The sequence below is a fragment of the Coregonus lavaretus genome (assembly GCF_964263955.1).
Source record: "Coregonus lavaretus genome assembly, chromosome: 6".
Lineage (NCBI taxonomy): Eukaryota > Metazoa > Chordata > Actinopteri > Salmoniformes > Salmonidae > Coregonus > Coregonus lavaretus.
This window is the reverse complement of record NC_139993.1, coordinates 19,865,717-19,882,021: the sequence shown is the minus strand read 5'-3', so window position 1 is coordinate 19,882,021 and position 16,305 is coordinate 19,865,717. Positions and strand designations below refer to the sequence as shown.

Genomic DNA, 16,305 nt, shown 5'->3' with positions numbered 1-16,305 from the left:
TGTGGGATGGGGGTCCCTGTCACCATGGGCGCCTGACTTTGTCTGAAAGTGGGGGTGCAAAAGCTTGGAGGGGAGAGGGTGGGGGTGGGTCAGTATATTTTTTTAATACATTTCCCTGCAATTCTACACTGTTTCTTAACAGAACACAACTATTTTTCTTAGGTTTTTCCACAATAAATTATATTGAAAAAGTGTTTTAATGACTAGATTACTAATCTACCCCCTTCCCAGAAAATCCCACCTCCAATAATTAATTAACAGGTCTGAAACCCTCCCAACCCTGTGACTCACAAACATCCTGCTCCCTCCCTGAAAATTCCACCCATAGTGATTGATTGACAGGTCTGAAACCCTACCAACTCAGTGACTCTCACAAATATCCCTGACAATCCCACCCACAGTGATTGATTGACAAGCCAAACTGTTAAGAATGTGGCCAGGATAACACATGACAATGAGGAAATTAAATCGAAAATGGGAGGAATAATATTGTTTTACCCAATAAGGATTTGAATGTGAATGATTGTAGGTTAAGAAAAAGCACTGTTCAATTGTTAAGTTTCCATTTTATTTTTATCAAAAATAATGCGATCACAGTAATTTAGTACAATTAAAAATGTGAACTTTGATTTATCTTTTAAACATTGTCTTTCTCAATATGGCAGTGTTATCTGGTAGGGAACAAGAACTGTCAACTTGAAAATGTAAACTGGAGTACATGCAAAAAAAAAATTATAATGTGAGTTACTCATATACAGACTAATTTGTTGTTGTTGTGTAGTCCTAATTTGATTAATAGAATCAAAGAACAGCACTACATACATAATCTAATCACGTCTTGGTTCTTAAAACCACACAATCCTTCTACTGTAGCCTACCTCGAGAATATTGCCTTTAAAAGATGAGAGAAAATAAAAGGGTTTGACATTTGAACAAATCTGTAGCCTGCAGTTACAGTACTAGGCTACTATCAATTATTTTCAAATTGTCATTCTGTTTAATAGTGGCCATTTGAACAACACACCACAGTGAGTATGCTACATATATGACAATAAATCGTGAAAAAACATAATAATCATAACAAGTATGAGAAATAAAAAAAGTGTAGTCTCAGCAAGCACATTAATGTTCCAATTTTACTCAGACATGGACTTTTTTTGGCAGCGTTGTTTGAAGCGCTGTCACCATGAAAAATGTGTAAGAGCAACTGACGGCAATAAACAACTTCTCTCATAGAAAATGGCCTATATTGGCATCAATATGAGTCAGACACATTTATTCTAGTGTCAAAATTGACCACAAAGTGTAAATAGGAAAATGTTAGTCATTAAGTCAGTCTCGTCCTAAATAGGGTTTTGTAAATGAGTTTGTTACGACGTACTTGAGGGTTTTGGTATGGATTACTTACATGCCCACTTTTGCCAATGATGCCAATTTCCCAGAGACAACACATTGTGGTCCGCCCCCATGTGGAGTTTTTGGACAATGTTGTCAAGTTTGCAACTGGGTGCAACGCACGCACATAACATTTTCGCATAACTCATTTAATCTCGGACAAAGATATTGATAACTAACCCGGATTTGCAAATTAGGTAGCTAGCTAGCATTCGGGGGCGTCTGCCAACCCAAAACAAAATGCTTGTTCTCATAAAAGTTTATTATGTTTTTTCTAGGGAAAAAATAAATGAAGGATGGTACTTGTCTACTACAAATATGGCTCTGGCAGAAAATAACAAAACGTGTCAGCAAGCATTCAGCAACATACACAGCTGGTTACATAGAAACGGAATTAGCATCACCGGCCTAAATCTATTCTGTACTTACAGTCCCCCTATTAGCATAGAAATTACTTCCAAACTAGAGAAAGTTATTTTTCTTGCTATATGTTTATTGAGTGATGATATTATATTTAATTCTGATGATATTATATTTAATTCACAGGCTACAACCTGGTGGATTGGTTGTTCAGCAGCATCGTGGGAAACCTCCTACCATATCAGGAGCTGTTACAGAAGGCTGAGGCAGTGGCCAGACACCAGTCCCGTTTCAGAGTAATGGAGGACAACTGGAATTCACTTAACCACCATTGATAATGTAATCAGTGCTGTGTGTATACAGTTGAACTCCGAAGTTTACATACACCTTAGCCAAATACATTTCAACTCAGTTTTTCACAATTCCTGACATTTAATCCTTGTAAAAATTCCCTGTTTTAGGTCAGTTAGGATCACCACTTTATTTTAAGAATGTGAAATGTCAGAATAATAGTAGAGAGAATGATTTATTTCAGCTTTATTACTTTCACCACATTCCCAGTGGGTCAGAAGTTTACATACACTCAATTAGTATTTGGTAGCATTGCCTTTCAATTGTTTAACTTGGGTCAAACGTTTCAGGTAACCTTTCCACAAGTTTCCCACAATAAGTTGGGTGAATTTTGGCCCATTCCTCCTGACAGAGCTAGTGTAACTGAGTCAGGTTGGTAGGCCTCCTTGCTCACACACGCTTTTTCAGTTCTGCCCACAAATTTTCTATAGGATTGAGGTCAGAGCTTTGTGATGGCCACTCCAATACCTTGACTTTGTTGTCCTTAAGCCATTTTGCCACAACTTTGGAAGTATGCTTGGGGTCATTGTCCATTTGGAAGACTCATTTGCGACCAAGCTTTAACTTCCTGACTGATGTCTTGAGATGTTGCTTCAATATATCCACATACTTTTCCTTCCTCGTGATGCCATCTATTTTGTGAAGTGCACCAGTCCCTCCTGCAGCAAAGCACCCCCACAGCATGATGCTGCCACCCCCGTGCTTCACGGTTGGGATGGTGTTCTTCGGCTGGCAAGCACCCCCTTTTTCCTCCAAACATAACGATGGTCATTATGGCCAAACAGGGATTGATTTGCACCTTTCGCACCAAAGTACGTTCATCTCTAGGAGACAGAACGCGTCTCCTTCTTGAGCGGTATGACGGCTGCGTGGTCCCATGGTGTTTATACTTGCATACTATTGTTTGTACAGATGAACGTGACTTGTGGAGGTCTACAATTTTTTTCTGAGGTCTTGGCTGATTTATTTTGATTTTCCCATGATGTCAAGCAAAGAGGCACTGAGTTTGAAGGTAGGCCTTGAAATACATCCACAGGTACACCTCCAATTGACTCAAATTATGTCAATTAGCCTATCAGAAGCTTCTAAAGCCATGACATCATTTTCTGGAATTTTTCAAGCTGTTTAAAAAGGCACAGTCAACTTAGTGTATGTAAACTTATGACACACTGGAATTGTGATACAATGAATTGTAAGTGAAATAATCTGTCTGTAAACAATTGTTGGAAAAATTACTTGTCATGCACAAAGTAGATGTCCTAACTGACTTGCCAAAAACTATAGTTTGTTAACAAGAAATTTGTGGAGTGGTTGAAAAACGAGTTTTAATGACTCCAACCTAAGTCTATGTAAACTTCCGACTTCAACTGTATGTGTGTCTTGTATGTTGTAAGAAGGTACCCCTTTCCACTGTGCCAATGGATTACTCCTGGGCCAGAGTGAGTAATGCCAACCATGTTATCACGTGTCCCTTGTGAATCAGGATCTCTGATTGGCTATGTCCAACCGTGTATTTAATGTTGGCTTCCATAACTGTGTGGTGACAGTCTTTCTCTCCCTCCCTCTGTGATATAGGAGCTGGGTCGGATATAGGAGCCGAAGTCAGGATCCTTCATGACCAGTATCTGTGACGAGAGGGGCCTGGAGCTAATCTACGCTGCCATGCCCATCAGGCGTTGGCAAACACCACAGAAGGGACACAAGGTGATTACTTATAAGATAGTACATCACAAGTGTTTAGTAATATCACCCTTTCAATACATGTGTCACTCATCAAGGACAGAAGATATGCTGTTGAAATGGAGTCCTCTGACTGAAAGACTGGTTCATACTGATGTCTGAATTGATGATACAAGACACATCTATTACTTTTTATTTAAAAAATTAATCATAATCGAATGGTACTATCAATAGGGGGGGACCCTGTGTATTCTTCAACATGTCAGGGAACTCCTGTCTTATATGGGACACCACACAGTAAGGTATAATATTTGCATATTGTTATATTAGCAGAACACTGCTTCTACAGTATTATGTGAAGTATGGTTTATTCTACATGGAACTGTTACACTTTAAAGTTATCAAAACACTTTTGTTTAGAATAGCTACATAACTTTAGCAATTGCACTCTTCTCATATTACTCTGTAGGCTACTGACTGATGCAAAGCTTCTTCCTGGTCAGTAGCCTACAGAGTGGTATGAGAAGAGTGCCACCCTCCTCCATATCACATCTGCCTGTAGTTATTGAACATTGTCTGCTGGACCCATGGGTTGAGGCAAACTCGGTCATACCCAGGATGGAGTGTCATGCACTCTATCCCTCCTGCCACCTGACTGCACCTGTCCATAACCTGTAATACATTACATAGATGGAAGGGACTTCATCACCCACTGGAGACTTGAAGACAGAACCTCACCCCAAAAGCTGTGCTTGTCAGTGTGTGGTTAGACAACCAAATCCTTAAATTTGGCCAAATAGACAAATAGAATGCCATTCTAGTTCTGGTTAGACAGCTAAAGTTGTATTCTACACACAACTTATTTGTATTTTCTAGGAAAGTGTAGTCATACTGTCTTTATAAGCACATCAATATTACATTTACAGCATAAAATGTTTTGTTCACTATACCAAAACAGTTTAGTGCGGGAGCGAAACAAAACTTTAGAGTGGTCAAAACCACTCATCTTGAGGTGACGGGGGAGGGGTGCAAAATGCAATCTGTTAATTATTATATCATATACAATATGGACATATCTATTTCAATACAGACTAGCTCAAAACATTACTAATCATTGAAAATGACAAATTAGAAGTCTGCAGCTGCTACGTTTGCTCCATTGCTCTGGTGTCTATGCCTGTCACCCCTGTGGCACCCGGTGCCTGACCCTTGCGCAACAATGGGGGACTACGGAATCCCCACCGGACCTCCAGGCGCAAACAGGGGGCCATTCCCATTCCTTTCATGAGGCTTTGAGGAGGAACAGAAGGGAGATGAGGAACAAGGGACACACGGCTGTGGAGAGGGATAATCCTAGGGTCTGCCTGAGCCTGTCTATAGAGCAGACTCTACATAGAGACCCATACACAAACCCCAGCTACACATCAGAGACTTACACACAAACCCTGGCTATTGGCCTCCACCAGGGCAAACTCTACACAGGAACCAACACACAAGCCCCAGCTACAGGCCTATAGAGCAAACTCTACATAGAAACTCATATGCAAAACCCCAGCTAAAAGGCCTATAGCAGGGGAAACTCAACACAGAGACCCAGACACAAACCCTGGCTATATAGGCATAGAGCAGGGAAAACTACACAACAGGGAATAATACACAATACAGACACCCACACACAAACTCCATACAGTAAACCAAAGAAAGATTGCATCGGGCTTGGTGGTGCAGATTGCTATGGTGGCCTAGTTACTGAAGATGCTGTGGGTTGACAGTGGGTTGATCGTTGTGGGCAGAACAGTGTAGGTTCAATGCCTAGCCATACAAGCAGCACTGCCTCGCTATTGCTATTTGCGGTGGTGTGTGCCTAGCGCTGTGGGCGTGTGAAATGGTCCTTCTGTAAATCTCATTCAGATGTTTTTCTTCTCAATCTTCACTTAAAATACATATACTGTATGTAACCCACACCTACATGCAGAGGAACTGTATCTGAACAAATGTCTGCTTTTACCTGCCTTGCTGCTGTAAACGACTATCTATTTTTCCTTGAAGCAACCATCATCTAATATTGAAAAATGCTTCAACCTATCGTAACATCACCGATTGTAGCACACTGTCATTGTGCCCTTGAGCAAGGCACTTCACACCGCTAACCTGCTTCAAAACCATGTTCTGCAGCTGACCATGTTTTGCTTCCATTCATTCTCACTCTGTACATGTGTCTTATCTTTTAGGTTAGGAACAACACAAGACATTCAAAAGACAGCCGTCCGTTTGACAATGGAACAATAGTTATATTCAATCCTATAGACTAGCCACGGTTCTACCTACCAGCCTGGTTGGTGGTGATGTTGACGGCGGAGAACTGCGGCGTGTACGGGCTCTTATTCGACACGCCGTTGACGGCCTGGATCTCAAAGCTGTACTGGGTGTGTGCCTGCAGGTTGCGGACCGCCACACGACGCTGCGTCAGGCCCAGGTGGCGCGGCGAGATATCCACGTTGTCGTCGCAGCGTGAGCACATACCACGCTCGGGCAGGCACTTTTTGCAGATGACGTTATAGAAGATGTCGCCGCGACCGCCGGAGTCACGCGGCTCGCTCCACTCCAGGACCAGGGAGGTCTCATTGACGTTGGAGATAACGCTGCGCGGCGCAGAGGGGACGGCTGTGGGGGAAGGAAATAAGAAGAAAAGAAAGGAAGCAAACAATGTCAATTCATTTTAATTCAAAAACACTTTATCGCCATGACAGAAGTATTGCCAAAGCAACAATGTTGAACAATTCAACAGGACATAAAATATATTTAGGACAGGGGGTAGAATCTAATAGATTCTATTTCAATACGACTTTGGTGGTAGTGGTAATGGATGAGGTTAGGGTTAGTTCTCTCTGTGTTTTGAGTGCTTAGAGAAAGCTCAATATGAAATAAACAGACCTTGCAGTTCTTTCTGTAAGGAGGAGAGCGTGTGAGAGGGTGTGTGTTTGTATGCGCGCACGTGCATTAGTGATGCGCGGGTTGACTCATAACCCGCAGTCCCCGTGGTTATATCGGGGCGGGCGGGTTTAGGGTCATGAAATATTGTGTGGATGAAGGGCGGGCAGGTTGAATAAAGAGAAAACAATACCTTAAAAAATCCATAAATGTATAATTCTTGTGCAATTTATATCTATAGGCTACATTGAGGGTTTTCTTTCATTATTTTAGGCTATCTGGCATTAGTGTGTAAGCCTAAGCTTTAGGCCCTGTAGACAAGCCAAAAACCCTACACGCCAAATGCTTTTGGGAACGGGCAGAAAAAGTTAAAGTTGATCCACAAAAAGGACAATGTCGGAGTTTAATTCAATAAGAGAAAAGCTGCAAAATGGAGAGTTGAAAATATAGAGAAGGGAGGTCCAGAAAAGTAATGCTAGGGAAAGATTTGGTGAAGTGGTAAAAGAGGACGACAGCAGTGCTGGCTACGTTATATGTGATGATTTTGAGGCGCTATACAAATTCAACAGTCACAAGAGGGGGACTTCAAATAGCTCTATGGCACGTCAAGGGAACTGTAGCCTACTGTTCAGATTAGTTAAATGGAAAATGAAATCTGGACTGACTGTAGGTCTATAACCTCTCACATAGACATAATATGAACTCCTGCAGAATTAAGCATTTCTTGCAGTAAAATTATAAATCAAATGTAGGATTTTTTTTTACTCGGGAACAGGAGTGGAGAAATATGATTTATTTATTTCAGCATCTTGAGAGAATTTAAATGCACAGTTAGATACCGTCTGTAGAGGTGCTATCTTTATCAGCATCATAAAAGTTTTCACAGTTTACCTTGCAACCGGTCAAACTGATGTCATTTGGCAATTTTTGGGGGGTCTATTGCATTTTCTCCCCGGTGCCTAAATGTCTTTGCAGAGGTGACAGAGAAAGGAAGCAGAGGTGACAGAGAAAACTTTACCGATGTCAACTAGATCAAAGCATTCATTCTCTCTATGTATGATGTTATTCTGGTGAGCAAGGGTTTCATTACTCTTCTAGGGCAACCAACATATAATGACAGAAGAGAAGCTGCATATATGTAATGATAGACAAGTTGACTAACAAATAGCCTACCAAAATGTCGGTAATTATATGCAGAAACATATCTAAATCAAGCAAAAAAAATATTCAACCCCTGTCAAAAAAACGTTCCACCGTCTCTGACTGTAGCCTACAGCACATTTTCTATATTAGCGGGTCAGGGTCGGTTGCAGGCCTCAGATTTTCACTTTATCACTTATAGTCGGGCGGGTGCGGATGGGTTAACAATTGCGGGTGGGTGCGGGTGAACAAACAGCTGACCCGCGCACCACTAACGTGCATGCCTGCGTGTGCACGCCTGTGCGCATACATGAATATGTGTGCTTGTGGAAACAGCTAAGGGGGACAAGAGAGACTCTTGGCAGTGGCGAAGCAATTGTTATCCAATTACTGTGGCCTTATCTCTGCCTGCTCTGTGGGAGAATCAAACACACCTCCTAACAACAAGAGAAAATAGGCCCTCCGTCCACCACCAGTGAAAGGATTACTCCCTGTATGTGTGTGTGTGTGTGTGTGTGTATGTGTGCTCTCTTTGCTCTTAACTAAGACACATCCACTAGATAAATTCCTACACTCTGCCAGTGAGAGGTGGCGGCAGTGGGCAAAAGGCACCAATAACGTTGGGATAGCGCTTGGAAAACATTGGGAGACGGCTGTGTTTGTTGTACATGTGGCACTGTGGGAATGTTCTCAGGCCCTTCAGAGAGTGGTGATAAAGGTAGTGAGTGAAGGTCATAGTCCAGAGAGAAAGGACTCGTTTTTTTTGAGTCTTAGAATGGCTTAATGGCTGCAGAAGTGAACACACACACACACACAACCATACCCACAACCTCAGTGTATATTCAGGCCCTTGAGTGTAGTAGCATACTTTAATGTTTGTTGTTTGTTTGTGTGTATGCAGACAGCAACTCAATGAGCAGAAAAATTAAATAATACTTACTGGTGCAGGCATTGTCAGGTGAGTCTGTGTCTGAGCGGTAGTAGCCGTTTCTGCAGGAGCACAAGCTGGCTGCTCCAGAGCTGGTCCGGCTGTTCGGTGGGCAGGGAGTACAGAAGCCCTCACCCTGCTTGGATTTGAACGTGCCCGGGCTGCAAGCTGAGAGAGGGAGAGATCAAAGAGAAAGGAGTGAGTCCAAAAGCCAGGAACTACACAGATAAGGTGGACAAGGTTAACACAGGTGAATGAAAGCACTAATTTGAATCTCAAGCATAGCAATATTGTATCTGTGTAAAGCTAGGTTGTAGTTGTTTGTATTTGCATTTGCGCGTGTGTGTGTGTGCATGCACGTTGTCTTGGCACTCTCTCTGAGCCTCTGTGATAAACTATGGCTTCCGACATGATTGACAGCTTTCACTGCCGTGTGTGTGCGTTTGTTTGTTTTTGTTTTCCCTTTTTCCGCCTCTCTGGAGAGCACATCCCCCAGCAACATTACAAGAAGAGGGTGTTTTAAGCAACATGCAGTCCTTTGCATAAACCCGTGCACACATGCACACACTGTCATCCCAAATTACTAACACACCCCTCAGCCTTCCTCTGAACTCCTTCCTTTACTTATCCCTGATATACACACAAACATATGCACACACACACACATATATGCACGCTTGCACACACGCACACAGACGCACACACACATATATGCATGCTTGCGTACACATATATGCACACTTGCACAAGCACACACATATGCACACATACACACACACACTTCCATGACACTTGGGAACAGCCTTCACTTCCCATTAACATGCTCTCAATGCTAAGAAGCTTTTCTCAAAAGTGTGCCTATCGTATTCCTTTTTTCAAATCAATCCAATTTACTGCACCACTAATGGTTAAAATATTTGTCATAGAGAGAATATGTTCTCAATGCTACCTGGTAAAAGTAATACATTAATACATAAAATAAATACATAAATAATGCCTCAAGCAGAGAGTGCATAGTTTCTCTGATGGATAGAGTGATAACATTGTCGACCGGTGCCCTTTGTAGACTCCCTATCAATTTTTACAGGGCCTGTTTAGAAGTTTATAACTCAGGTGATAAGTTATGAGCTAGCGTGCAGCACTCTGATCCGGAACTATCTATCTATCTATCTATCTATCTATCTATCTATCTATCTATCTATCTATCTATCTATCTATCTATCTATCTATCTATCTATCTATCTATCTATCTATCTATCTATCTATCTATCTATCTATCTATCTATCTATCTATCTATCTCTAAACTAAACTGTCTTGTTAAAAGATTAATGGAGCCGCCGTGGTATGTTAATAAAAAAGGGAGGGGAAGGTGAAAGAGCAAAGTTGCTATGCCGCTATCTCACTCGTCAATGTCAAGGTTGCTTTGTTTTGGTTCAAAATGTTAATTGCCGTGTTGCTACTGGGTTTGTTTGCTTCCTGTTGAAAGTATCATTTGGAAATGAGGTCAGTGGTAGAACTGTGGGACTGGTTCTTGTCACATTTGTCACCGTTTTGCAATGTGTGAAGGTTAAATATTGGTACAAAGCCGCATTAGCCTGCTGAGCGGTGTGCATTAACACTGAGTGTGTTTGTTCTTCCACCAATGGCTAACAAAAAGCACTAACATCCTGGCATGATAAAATTTTACCTCACATAACACTTGTCTTGTTAATCATGTTAGTGAACATGCTAGTTGTGCTTGTGAACTTAGCAACTATGCAAATTGTTTTTTCAAGGTCGCTATGACGTTACAATGCAGGCTCTCTATCATATTCTATCATATTGTCCTGTTAAAAAATTATAATAATTGGTCAATGAGATCTTGAAAGAGAGAATAATCAGGTTCGATTGGGCACTATCCCAACAAAAGCTTCCCCTTTAAAGCTGCAACCCGATCGAATTCGTATAGAATTGTGAGTTATAGAGCTGTAATTGTCATTGAAAACAAGTCTAAGAAGTGATAGATGTGTTCTAGGTGCGCTATTTCTATGCTTCTCGTTTTTAAGTTTTGTTTTTGCGTCTTTTACTTTCAGTTTTGTATACCAGCTTCAAACAAGCTGAAAATACAATATGTTTGGTTATTGAAAATATATTTCAATAACCACAACAGTTTAGATGGTACAATTATCCACACTATACATTGCTTGTTTTGTCACATCAACTGAAATTAGGAGAACTATTAGAAATTCTGCATATTGCAGCTTTAAACGAGGCAAGTTGTTATGTGTGAAGTACTGAAAGTGCTGATCAATCGCTTCCAGTGAGGTAAGAAGTCATCCCCCTTTGCTTTCATCCTCCCTCCCCTTCGAGCACCACTCCTGACATTGCAAAGGGGGAGAAGGGAGGATGAGGAGGGAAAGGCATAGAAAATGCTAATCTTGCAGGCTCTTTTTTTTGCAGATCTCTCCCTCCTCTCTCTTTCCCTTCCCATCTCTCTCTGTTTTCTTTCTTTCTCTCTCTTTCCTTCCCTCTCTCTCTCTCCATCTCTGTCTCTTACCCTCTTATGCAGAGCATAGGGCTTAAGGAACCGATTAGGGTGTGTGCTGAAATTGGAAGTGAGGAAGAAAAAAAATGAGTGGGTATAGAAATGTGGAGCGGTAGGCAAGGAAAAGAGAAAAAAAAATAGTATTGATCCATTAATATTCATGTGGATGTCCTCACTGTGCTCTGGTAGGGAATTAATGAGAGCTTTAGATTAAGGGAGAGAGAGAGAGAGAGAGAGAGAGAGAGAGAGAGAGAGAGAGAGAGAGAGAGAGAGAGAGAGAGAGAGAGAGAGAGAGAGAGAGAGAGAGAGAGAGAGAGAGAGAGAGAGAGAGAGAGAGAGAGAGAGAGAGAGAGAGAGAGAGAGAGAGAGAGAGAGAGAGAGAGAGAGAGAGAGAGAGAGAGAGAGAGAGAGAGAGAGAGAGAGATTCAGGTAGAAATACAGAGAACGTCATAGGGAGAAAAAAAGTCAGAGAGAGAGAGAGCAAGGGCTCGGAAGAGAGAGCAATATATAGATAAATACTATAGAGGGAAAAAGAGAGAGAGAAAGAGGGTAAGGAGAGAAGGAGAGAGACGACAGGGAGATTTATCCCCTGTGGTTTCTGGTCGACTTGATTAGGGAGAGTTTTATCAGGCCCAGTCGCCAGGGCTTTGCCCTTGAGCTGCCAGAGGAGTTTTTAACCACACACCTACCACTAGCTTTACTGTGTCCACTCCCCTTTAAAGGTGGGCACACATTCAATAACCTCCATTCAACGCCATGTAGGGAGCTGGCGACATGAAGAATACTCCTCTCTCTCTCTCCCTTTCTGTTCTTCTTAGACTTCAAGATCCCCAAGTCCCCTTCCCTACTTCACACTTTCTACCTTTCTTTTATCTCTTTCCTGAATCTCTCACCCATCTCCTCTTTCTGTTAGCAGGGTGGTATGAAGTACAGGCCTGTGTGCTTTTTGACACATATGCACACCATGCATCACAATCAGCCATGCCAAACGATAACTGACAGTGGCCTACCTCTCATCTCCCCTGCTCTCCAACGTTCCACAACCCCCTCCTCTTCCTCCCACTCCCTGCCTCCCCACTCTGTCACCTGTACATTTGAGCCCTGGCCTGCTGTTTTAATTCACCTTGGTCTGGACTTCTGTGAACCTGTTATGTTCTCTATCAGATCTGGCCCTCCTAGATCTCTCCAGTTTGCTCCGGTGTCATATAGGTTACTGACAGCAGCACCCACGCTTTTATTTATTCATCAACTCACTGTCTGGGAAAATTGAGGTCATGAGAGTAGAGGCTCGGTTGAGAGAGTGCCACTGACTATATGATGGGTTGTGTTGTGTTTCTCGCTGTTTCATGATAGTTGGGTGTAAATGTACAGTATCTGGATGCATTTGGCACAAAATGGCTGACGTCAAAAGGAACAAGAACATTGGGTGATGACCCAAAAATGGCCGGCAAAAAACTCACCCTGACATTGAGTGTCCTTGATGTCACACTCACCCTGACACTGGGTGTCCTTCATGGCGGGCTCGAACCCGGATGCACAGGTGCACGAGCCAACAGGAACCATCCACTCACCGTCCCCATTGCAGTACAGCTTGAGAGGCACGGACACCTCGAGAGCGTTGGAGACGCATGTCCCTGGCGCGATGACCAGCGACGTGGCCTCAGCCCCCGTGGCCGTCTCGGGGAACATGGCGAAGTTCGCAATGGTGGTTGAGCACTTCTTATAGAAGACCCGGACGGATATCAATGACATACAAGCCCCCAGGTCCTGGAATGCCAGGTAAAACCCAACCTTGGATAGAGGTCCGAAGCTCCGCACTTTCGTGTTCACCCTTCCCGACTCCAACATGGAGAAACTCTCATCGGGTGCGATGGTGTCCACCTTCACATAGGGGTTCTCCATCCAGAATGGACTTGTCTCCGTGGCCGAGTCTGAGTCGGACTCGTAGTAGAAGAGGTTGAAGGTCTCCTTGCAGGAGCCTGGGATGTTGGGGATGCTGTTGCAGTCGCGCACAGTGAACTTCATCTCCACGTAGACACGGAGGACATCCTTGCGTGGGATGAAGTCACTGCGAAGCCAGTTGTTCTGGTTGCTCTCCCGCACGTTGCACACCTGGTACGTCCGGATGGGGTTCATGGCATCGTCGTAGCCGCTCACCTCCTCCCACTGTGGATGGAGAAAGAGGGAGGAAGAGAGGGGGGTAGAGGGAATAAAAGAGAGAGAGAGAGAGAGAGATGAGTGTTAGGGTCAAACAAAGGTCAAATGTCCTATAATGTACTGTATGCATTCTTAAACACATTGGCACACATACACACTCTCACACACAGGATAGCTAAGGAATGATTTAAGGAGTGTGTTAATAATAATACTATGTCCACTAATGGGGGGGGGGGGGGGGGGGGGGCGTTAGGAATGGACAGATGAAAGAAAAAGGAAGTCAAATTTTCGGTTTGTGCCTTTTCAATTACGCCCGAGCGGCGCTGTTAAGTCGAGGGCCGTTTCCACCCGCACCGCTGCCTTTCATCTCTGGTTACCGCAGTGATGAGGCAGGAAACAAGGGACATCGAATTCATCACAATTACGGCGGAGTGTCAATCCAGGTGCATCCCAACCGAACATCACTGGTTGTTTACCTCATTCTCCAGGTTCGGAGTAGTCGCCCGCATCGCTTCACAAGCAATTACGCTTCAATTATGGAGCTATGATCGCATCGTCCTCTACAGCTCGTGAAAAGAAACGTGTATCCTTTTCTCTCTTTCCTTCCTACTTCTTTATCTCTCACTGTTGGGAGCCAAAGACATAAATTACTGAGGCAAAGCTCTGATTACGGGTTTCATTAAATGAAAATATGAAAATATGTATGCAAATAGTCAATATATACAGAAAATACATAAAAGACCTGTTTGGGTCTATCTTTGAACGGCAACTAGTTTAACTTCATGTGTTTCTCAATACATGGCTTCACTTGGCTGAGGAGGTTTAGAACGATAACGTCAATCGAAGCAAAACAGTCTGTTCAAGTTGGGCCAAATGGAAAATGCAAACATGCTTGGTACTAGAGAATGTCATCCCATACCCTGGGCTTCCTCCTACACTCTAGCTTGAATCTGTGCTTGTCTCAACTGTATGTGTGAGGGTTGCTGTTTGTATTGCATTGTAAAGAAGTCAGTCAGAGTTGACGTGGGCCATTATTCACACAAAGAGATGCCTCCCTGGCCACCAGTTCATATATCAAAACTATGTTTGCATATAATGACAAGAAATTATAAACCTATGCTGGTATTTGGTGCATTATTTAATTGTTTATTAAATTATATTATTCTCTAAATATATTACTATTTAATAGTAGTAGCCATAATGCATAAATGGCACCATGCAGGGTTCTATATGGAACCATTTTGGTTCAGTGAAGAAGAACTGCTAGGGTGATGATCAATGAACCCTATAAAAGGGTTCTATATAAAACTTTTAGGGGTTCCATATATGAAGCATACGATAGAACCCATTTTTTAAAGACTGTAGACAATGCAATAACAAATCTGGAACAACTCTCAGGCAATGGCTCAATAGTGGACAACAGCAGTAACGCCAGTCTTTGGAACATGTACAAGAGCCAGGTTTGAATAGGCCTTCAATTTGCCACCTCTGGGGGAAATTAGTTTACCACAGAACTTTGGACGCTGCTGAAATACAGACAGCAAAAAACAGAAAATAATGAAAGTTTTCGCTCTGAGGCTGAAGACTCTTAATTAGGGGCCTAATGTGGATGTAGCGGAGATAGGCAATTCATCCAGCAGGACCCTCTAGACCTGTGCTCTAGGCTTAGCTGAGGATCAGGCCCAGAGAAGGCATTAATACGTGGGCTATCTGCTGGAGAAGGGACCGGCGGGGGAATCGATAATCACCAGCCAGGTCAATGGGACGAGAGAATGCATGAAGTGTCAATGGGTATTTAGTTCAGTGTAATAAATTGCCCAGTGTGCAAGAGGGAGATAGAGGAAGAGAGGGAGTGTGTGTGTGTGTGTGTGTGTGTGTGTGTGTGTGTGTGTGTGTGTTTGAGCGTGTGTTTGTGTGGAGGTCAACCCCATGAGACCACATGTACAGCACAGATGCGGACACTTCACACCAGCCCTGCTTACCAAAGAGGGTCAAATTCTTTGGCATCGATTTGGATCAAGATGAATAGTTATGCAAGCTTTACAAGTCAACTCCCTTTTCCCTTTGTCCTTTCCAGTCAAATGCACTACATTTTACTTTCAGATTCACTGGGACCTTGGTGCAGCCATAACAGAGGATGTGAGGGGGATGTGAGGACTCAGGCCTTCTTCCAGACCTGCATACCAACCGAGGCAGCTAGATAACAGCTAGATAACACATAGTCAAGGATTAGCCATGAATGCTAGTTGTCACACTAGTTTCCTCAAAGCTTAGTATGTAGCAAAGTTAACATGTACCTAGCATGTACCAACCTGTAAGCCCATGTGTGGTCTGCTAATAGAACCATGCTAACAACAGTCATTAGAGCTGTGGGCTCATGCATGCTACATGCAACATGCTACAACTACAGTGAGGGAAAAAAGTATTTGATCCCCTGCTGATTCTGTACGTTTGCCAACTGACAAAGACATGATCAGTCTATAATCTTAATGGTGGGTTTATTTGAACAGTGAGAGACAGAATAACAACAAAAAAATCCAGAAAAACGCATGTCAAAAATGTTATAAATTGATTTGCATTTTAATGAGGGAAATAAGTATTTGACCCCTCTTAGTACTTGGTGGCAAAACCCTTGTTGGCAATCACAGAGGTCAGACGTTTCTTGTAGTTGGCCACCAGGTTTGCACACATCTCAGGAGGGATTTTGTCCCACTCCTCTTTGCAGATCTTCTCCAAGTCATTAAGGTTTCGAGCCTGACGTTTGACAATTCGAACCTTCAGCTCCCTCCACAGATTTTCTATGGGATTAAGGTCTGGAGACTGGCTAGGCCACTCCAG

General features: G+C 42.9%; 1 protein-coding gene across 3 annotated transcripts in view; it reads right to left on the bottom strand.

Moving 5' to 3' along the window:
* Positions 1-16,305, bottom strand: part of LOC311130481 (ephrin type-B receptor 3-like) — a gene marked incomplete at its 5' end in the record, with an annotated part of 101,758 nt that overhangs the window by 30,481 nt on the left and 54,972 nt on the right. For all 3 annotated transcript variants that reach the window (XM_084163218.1, XM_084163219.1, XM_084163220.1), the window contains 3 exons: positions 6,115-6,450; positions 8,798-8,953; positions 12,804-13,476. In XM_084163218.1, the coding sequence (XP_084019344.1) occupies positions 6,115-6,450; positions 8,798-8,953; positions 12,804-13,476 (1,165 nt within the window). The remainder of the gene's footprint in view (positions 1-6,114; positions 6,451-8,797; positions 8,954-12,803; positions 13,477-16,305) is intronic.